At 50.4% G+C, this 8,340-nt stretch overlaps 1 protein-coding gene across 1 annotated transcript in view; it reads right to left on the bottom strand.

The window, feature by feature from the left end:
* Nucleotides 1–3,146: 3,146 nt before the first annotated feature.
* The window catches only part of klf7b (Kruppel like factor 7b), a 30,017-nt gene continuing 24,823 nt past the window's right edge, over nucleotides 3,147–8,340 (bottom strand). The window contains exon 6 of the mRNA XM_061234143.1: nucleotides 3,147–4,014. Within this exon, the coding sequence (XP_061090127.1) occupies nucleotides 3,963–4,014 (52 nt within the window). The 3' untranslated portion in view covers nucleotides 3,147–3,962. The remainder of the gene's footprint in view (nucleotides 4,015–8,340) is intronic.

Here is an 8,340-nt window from a genome sequence, read left to right as displayed (position 1 = left end):
CAGTAACAGAACTTTTCATTCGAGGCAGACCTCAGAATTTGAATTTGTGGCGATGTGCATTGTACGGAATGTGTCTCACTGGGAGAACGAAGCAGGGACAGCCTGCAGAAATCAGGATTCATTTAGGATTACGTCTCTGTGCCGCTGTGTGCACGAGCACAAGGGCTGTGGCCAGGGGCCGAGGGGAAGAGAGTCCTTTAAAAGCCGCCAAGCTTTGGAGCTTCGGAGTGAAGAGGGTCCGCCTTGGCCCTTGGAGATATGATCTCGCCAACAGCTGTTCTTACAATAATCGTGAGTGCATCGCCCAGCCTTTAGTTATGATCTCTCACTACGATCAGGGGTGTCCGATCTTCCAAATCCAAAAATCCAAAACTCCAAATCCTGATTCAACAAATTAACTAATCATGGTCTTCAATCAAGAACTTAATAATTAGAATCGGGTGTATTAGCGCTGGGCTAAAGCAAAGACCTGCACCCACCCCAGCCCTGTTCCAGATAAGGTTTTAGATTAAACACCCCTGATCTGCAGAGTTCGATTCCTCTGGAGCACTGACCACAGTTGTTAGTGAAAGCTGAATTCAGGATGCCCCTGGAACCAGCTTTGCCCCAATTGGTCAACATCAGCCAAGGGCATTGACCAATGAGAGGAGCCCATGGACCCGATTCACAAGATGATGAGTACTTCCGTTTAAGACACAGACTAAGAAGATATGTCGATGGGAAACACGTGAGAATGGATTTGAAGCGAAGCCGACCTGTTCTATCAAATCCAGCTGTTATGGGTTAGTTATCAGTTTTCCGATGAATGAAAACCAAGTGGACTTGAAAAAGAAAAGAGAAGAAAGCAAATCACACAGATTAATAAAGCTGGCTTGATTGTTCTCACCAAGCGAAGTGGCTACCGCGCTGACCGTCACTCTCTCTCTCTCTCTCTCTCTCTCTCCCTCTCTCTCTCTCGAGCACGCTCAGAAGAAACGATCCACCACACACACAACCCTGAGCCACAGTCATGGACACACACCACGTCGTCTCATCCAACCGACACCCATCTTTCCTGCGTCGTCGTGGTGATTCGGCCATCGCCGTGACGACCATGTGCTAGACACAGAGCTCTGCGCTACGAGACAAACCAACGCTCGCAAACACGTTGCCTCTCTCTAAAAAAGTGCCACAAAAACCCAACTTGATTGTACGTAAACATGGTCGAATAAAATCCCCCAAATCTTAACAAAGTTTGGCATGACTTTTTTTTTTTCACATTGGAGAAAAATATAATTTTATAAAAAAAAACCAACAAAAAAAACAAAAACAAAAAAACAAAACAAATACAAACTCAGCAAAACAATTGCTCATTGAAGTTGTTATTGTTTGTAAAAGAGGAAGAGAAAAGAGCTGATCGACCAACGACCGTGGATCTGCGGAACCAGAGTCCTCCTCCCCAGCCGCTGTGCGGGAAAAAACAGCAACGTGATCCAGGAACATGTCTACACTAAGGACCTCCAGCTGCTGATCTGTAAACGCGCAAGTCGGTCTGTTTTCGAGCCTCACCTCGGGGCGAAACGCCCCCGCCCTTTGCCCTTGGGACAGTTTACAAGCTGCAGGTTGTTTTTTTGTATTTTTAGTATTTTGCATTTTTTTTTTTTGGTATTGGTGTTGCTGAGTGGTTGCGGTTCCCCTGAGGGTTGTCTCTGGGATCGTCTGGTAGTGTCTGGCGCGGCTCCCGGCGAGGTAACGGCAGCCATCGTGGATCTATCTTCCCATCGGCGGTGAGAGCAGCTGCTAGGACTGCTGTGGGGAGGGAGGGGGGGAGGAAGGAAGAGGGGGATCAGACCCTGATTACGGGGCCCTGTGGCGCAGACAGCCCACACCTGGAGCAGCCGGGCGCACGGACGAGAGGCTGATTGTTACACCGGAGGCCCGGGAGTCATTCCACAGCAGCCGGCGAAGCGTCAGGATTAGAAGGTGCTGCGTTCCGTTTCTCACGTTCAAAAGTCTCCCCTCCCTGGCGGACCGATCCGGACCGTTTCCTACAAAACAGCAGTTGCTAAAGATCCTACTGTGAATTCTTTTTACGTTTTTTTTTTTCCTCTTTTTCTTTCTTTTTTTTCTTTTTTTCTTTTTTTTTGCAGAACAAATAAATTCCCGGAAAAAAAGCAAATTTGCGTGTGCGTGACTTTGCCATGCAATGTTTTTTTTTTTTTCCCATTATGTTTTCTTAACTCGTTTGATTTCTGCAGTAATTAATTCATTTTCCTGTGGATTTCTGACTTAAAGAAGAGTCATGAGCAAAGCAATGGTTGTGTGTGTATGAGTGTGTATGTGCGTTAATCATTTTTTATAGATTTTTTTGAAATTTGTGATTTTTTTTCCCATGTTTTCTTTTTTTTTTTTTTCTGTCTGAAAAAAAAAAGCACAGACAACATTGAAAAAGTCAGTGCAGACAACAGGCATGAACGGACCTGTCCCTCTGCGCTCACTCGCTCCAACTCTGCCAGGTCCACTCCGGGGGCGGCCATCTTAGTCTGAATGTCCCGCCCACCAATCATCTTTCATGGGGAGCGAGGGGGAGGGGCTACCCCCCCCCCCCCTCGCCCACACTGGCCTTCCCTCCAGAAGGAGGGAGGTGTTCCTGTTCCCGAGGTGGTAGAACGCCCCCCCCCCCCCGTCGACTGGGGGAGCAGACCTGGAGAAATGAGCTCCAGAGTTTGCTTTGTACTGGATTTTTGCCCGCAAAAAAAAAAAGATAAAAAAGAAGAAAAAAGATGAAAATCCGTACATAAAGAACACGGGAAGGCCACCCTGTCCGTCCCAGGTCAGCAGTCATAAAGCCTTTTCGTCACGTTTCAGTCCCGTCTTTCCCCCGCTCAGGTACGACAGGTACGGATCCTCCACCGCGTGTGCGTCTGCGTTCGTCCTCACTCACCTGTACAGCAAGTCTCGTGAGCGTTAAGACATCTCACCTCAGGAGAAAACAAAAACGTGTGTCTTTAAAAAGCAGGAAAGTGTCACTGTGTAGTCGTTAGGTTGGCCTGTGAGGTGGCAGGCTTGAGGGGGAGGGAGAAGACATCGCCCCCTGCAGGACGGGAGCTGAACTCCACCCCCCCTCCTGTCCGAAGGGCCGGCAGGTTGTCTTTAAATCTCCAGACCACCATCGCCATCACTCCTTCTCCCGTGAGTTTGGCTGTGTGTCTGTCTGCGGTTACTCAGCTGTGGTTTTTAAAAAACTGCTCGTTTTCTGGGTAGGGAAACGTCCCCGAGAGACAAAAAAAAAAAACCTGAAAGACAAGACACGATTCACACCTAAACGGAGCGGGAGTCTTTTTTTTTTAAAGAAAGCTACCGCTACAATCCCGCCGTTTGTGATCGCGAGCTGTTCGCGGAGAAAGTTCCGGTGTGCGCGTCTCCTCCCAAGCTCTCCCGGGGATTCACGGGTAAAAAAAAAAAAACAACAACAACAACAAAAAAAAAAAACTAGAGGAGAACTGTGAATAGTGTTCTGAAGGAAAAATCGGCAATGGATTGGCAGTGTCTGACTCCTGGCGAGGCAAGGCATGGCTAATCAACACGCTGACGCAGACCAGGATGGATGGTGGACTGTGGGGGGAAAAGTGCGCGTAAAAAAACCACAATGCTCCGCCTCCTTTTTCGCACCGTCTCGGACGCCATTTTGGGCCCGTCACCTTGTGCCGGTCTCGGCCGCCATTTTGGGCCCGGAGAAGGCAATGTGCTCCTGGGTACGATCTCCGAAGGGGGCCGTCTCTGAATCATAACGTGCAAAATGCTGACATGTTGTTCATTTTCTCCCCTCTTCTTTCTTCCCCTCTCTCTCTCTCTCTCTCACCCCTCCGTCCTTCCTTCTCTCTCTCGCTCTCGTTCGCTCGGTCTCTCTCTCACTCTCGCACGCGCTCTTGCACACTCTCCGTCGTTCTCTCGCGCACACACACAGACACACACACTCGGCCTCAGATGTGTCTCTTCATGTGCAGGGCCAGATGATCCGACCGGGAGAAACACCTAGAACAGAGAGAGAGGGAGAGAGAGAGAGAGAGAGGGAGAGAGAGAGAGAGAGAGAAGCATGAATATGCAATGTCTACAGCACAGTCTATTTTAATAAGTTGCAAAAAGGTGACTTAAGATACATGAGCTACTGCCATTTTCTTGTGATGTACGTAAACGTTGCAGAACATACAGACACACACTATGCAGGTGCAATCACGTGGGGCTAATTAATATTGTAATGTAGGCGGTGTATTCTAACATGTCTGTCACACGTATTTTTTGATACTATAGAATATGAACAATGCAAATTGTATCCATTACCCTACAACACTACACCTTTTATGTAAACCATTCGCATGCAAACGCGAACATAAATGTGGGTGCTGCAAAAATGACAACAGACGTGAAAAAAATCGTCCGTAGTCTGGATCACTGCAGGCCGACCAGAGACCTGAGGTGCCCATGCGGACACAGTGGCATTAACATTCTGCTGAATCACAAAGACACGCTTCCCAAAATAAAACATGTACGGTGTTAGGATTGGGCTCATTTTCCCCACATCTGGGAGATGAATATCAGCGAGTCGCATCCCGTAAAAGCCCGTTCCCGTTCGTCGGCCTCGTAAAGAAAACGAGCTGTCATTTCCAGGAGGGATTAATAAGACCGAAAACGCACACCGGGGAGAGGATGAAACGCGGTTAAAAACAGACGCTTTGTTTGACTGTTTACAGGCAGATTGAACTGACTTTGGGGGGGACTTTTTTGTGTCGCAATCGATTTTGCGCGCTGTCACAGTAAGGGAATGATAAGAAAGACGATATCTTCAATTGAAACGCTTATACTTCATATTTTTATGCGTCTGTAAGCATTACAGTATTACGCTCATGCGTGTAATGAAATTCATCATAATTGCGACGAGTGAAAAGCCAGAGCAAACAACATGTGTGAAGACAGAACGCTTCTCCAGATCCAGTCCGCCCTCGGCGGTACCCATTATTATTCAGCTAAACGCGACTGGAAACGCCATGGATGGTTTTTTCCCCCCTCCAATAAGAGGCCAACAGCGTCCCTGAAGAAAATAAGACGTGCACTGGAAGGAAGACAGCATGAAATCCTTCCCCGTAGTCTGTCACTCACACCCCCCCCTCTCTCTCTCTGTCCCCCCCCCTCTCTCTCTCCCTCTCTCTGTTCCCCCCTCTTTCTCTCTCTCTGTCCCCCCTCTCTCTCCATCTCTCTGTTCCCCCCTCTTTCTCTCTCTCTCTCCCTCTTTCTCGTTCTTGGTTTCCGACCCTTTTTGGATAAAAGCAGGACAGATGCAGGTCGCTGCTCAAGATGTCTGAATGAATTAGCGTCACTCTCTCTCTGCGGTGAAACATGGGGCGACTGACCCCCCCTGCACCCCCCCTCAGTGCTGTACCTGCAGCCACAGGGAGAGAGATGGGCAAAGTGCCTGTGAGGGTGTGTGTGAGTGTAAGTGTGTGTGTGTGTGAGAGTGTGTGTGTACGTGTGAGTGTGTGTGTGTGTGTGTGTGTGTGTGTGTACGTAAGTGTGTGTGTGTGTGTGTGTGTGAGAGTGTGTGTGTACGTGTGAGTGTGTGTGTGTGTGTGTGTGTGTGTGTGTGTGTACGTAAGTGTGTGTGTGTGTGCGTGTGTGAGTGTGTGTGTGTTTAAGTGTGTGTGTGTGTGTGTAAGTGTGTGTGTGTGTGTTTAAGTGTGTGTGTGTGTGTGTGTAAGCGTGTGTGTGTGTGAGAGTGTGTGTGTACGTGTGAGTGTGTGTGTGTGTGTGTGTACGTAAGCGTGTGTGTAAGTGTGTGTGTGTGTGTGTGTGTGTGTGTGTAAGCGTGTGTGAGTGTGTGTGTGTGTGTGTGTGTGTGAGTGTGTGTGTGTGTGTGAGTGTGTGTGAGTGTGTGTGTGTGTGTGTGTGTGTGTGTGTGTGTTTTACAGACAGATGGCTAAGCGCACTGCTGCTAGGGTCCGCCACACCAGCTGGTACACCAAACCAGCCCCCCCCCCCCCCCCCGGCCCCCTGTCACCCACCCTGCACCCCCCCCCCCAGCCTCAGCCCCCTCCCCACAGGGTGCTGGTTTGATGAGGCAGGATTAATGACGGGCTGGTGTGTGCTGAGCAGGGAGGGGGCACTGTATTTACTGTTAAACAGCCCCTGCCTCACACAACTCCTCTGTGGCTTCTCTCCCTCTCTCTCTCCCTCTCTCCCTGTCTCTCTCTCTCCCTCTCTTTCCCTCTCTGTCTCTCTCCCTTTTTCTCTCTTTCCCTATTTCTCTCCCTCTCTCTCTCCCTCTTTCTCTCTCTCCCTATTTCTCCCTCACTCTCTGTCTCTCTCTCTTTCTCCCTACCTCTTTCTCTCTATCTCTCTCCCTCTTTCTCTCTCCCTCTCTCCTTCTCTCTCCTTTTCTTCTTCTTCCTTCACTCCCTCCATCTTCACTGCATAAAGGTTCTGCCTTAACAAGCAAACAGAAAATATAATCTTGTTTTAAGGTACTTACTTTTTTTTGCTTGACAAGTGAAAATTTCTGACCCCCATTGGCAAATCTTGAAATGACTGAAAACTGTCTCACCTTATTGCCTGAATTTTTGTCTCTCCATCCCTCCCTCTCTGCCTCTCCCCCTCTCCCTTTCTCTGCCTCTCTCTCCCTCCCTCCCTCTCCCACTGTCTCTCCCTACTTTCCCTCTCTCCCTCCCTCTCTCCCTCTCCCTCTCTCCCTCCCTCTCTCCCTCTCCCTCCCTCCCTCTCCCTTTCTCTGCCTCTCTCTCCCTCCCTCCCTCTCCCACTGTCTCTCCCTCTCCCTCCCTCCCTCTCTCCCTCCCCCTCTCCCTCTCTCCCTCCCTCTCCCTCTCCCCCTCTCTCTCTCCCTCTCTCCCTCCCTCTCCCCCTCTCCCTCCCTCTCTCCCCCTCTCCCTCTCTCCCTCCCTCGCTCTCTCGTTCCCCGGCCGGCTCATTGTGATGGTAATGCCGGCTCCCTGAGGTGACTGGACAGGTTTGGATCAGAGGGGCGAGATGTGCCTGTTTGTTACATTTTTTCCGGCAGACGCATAAAAGCCCTGTTTACAGGAGGGCGCGGGACGCGTTAAGCTAATCTCGCCAGCCGCCGCCTCCCTCCACATCGCCGGCGGAAGGAACCGGGCCGCTAATTGGGCCGGAGTGAGCGTTTTCGGTAATCCATATTCAAACACATCCCTCCTCAATCCCACAATGCACCAACATGCGCGCAGCGGAGTATTAGCTGCACCCCCCCCGCTCGACTCTCCCCGGTGTTTACTCCAGACGCACGTCCGCCTCGCCTCAAATACCAGCACCCCAGAGCTGGATTAGCGGGCTCCGCTGGGCCCTCGCTGGGTTTATGCAGATGACCGGCGGAAAGGGGGAACCTAGAGGGTCCAATTAAAGTGGGCAGAGTTTATTTTCTCGCCGCGGTGCCCGGGCGGAGGGCTTTGCCAAATCCCCGTCGAGTGGCCTGGATAACTTCAGAGGCGAGTGTGTGCACCGTGCGCCCTGCTGCAATAACCTGCCTGCATGAGGTTCGCCCATTTCTGGGGCAACGGGTCTGAGAAACGCAGAGGAAAATAAGCCCCGTCTGTCCTTCCCCCGGTGAATTTAACGGTATTTCCCGAGTTTCACACGTTCTAGCAGCGGTGGCAACAGCGCTACCCTGCCGGGGTTTAGTCCACTCGCAGAAATAAGGTGACAGTGGAGGTACATTTCTATTCTTCAAGGATCATTACATCACATTATTGGCATCTTATCCAGAGCGACGTACAGTTGATTAGACTAAGCAGGAGACAATCCTCCCCTGGAGCAATGCAGGGTTATGAGCCTTGCTCAAGGGCCCAACGGCGGTGTGGATCTTATTGTGGCTACACTGGGATTAGAACCACCAACCTTGCGTGTCCCAGTCATTTACCTTAACCACTACGCTACAGCCCACCCACGATTGCATTTCCCAAATGTGCCCTGAAAGTACCGTAATGTTCTCTTTGGGTACAAATGAGCATGTTTTCCAAGGGAAAAAGGTACAAATGAGTTACATGTTGCTGGCTTTGGGGACAGTTTTATGTACCTATAGGGTGCCGCCCCCCGTGACCAGCATTTGTACCTTTTTGGGCAGTTTGCCCGACCTTTCATTCACGAGAGTGTACAGTCGCTTTCCCCCGTCTCTTTAACCTTCGGCGATGTTAGCGGATTCGGCGCTAACGAGCTAAGCTAAATGAATGGGGAGGGAGGCGGCGTAATGAAAATGGCGATGATCATTCGAGTCCAGAGGCTCATCATCGTCTGCCGGCACCGGACAGCTGGTTTACGCCGCGCTGCAGGGCAAAACGTGAC

The sequence above is a fragment of the Conger conger genome, chromosome 3 (assembly GCF_963514075.1).
Source record: "Conger conger chromosome 3, fConCon1.1, whole genome shotgun sequence".
NCBI lineage: Eukaryota > Metazoa > Chordata > Actinopteri > Anguilliformes > Congridae > Conger > Conger conger.
Note: the sequence above shows the minus strand (reverse complement) of the source record. Positions and strands in the feature narration are given on the sequence as shown.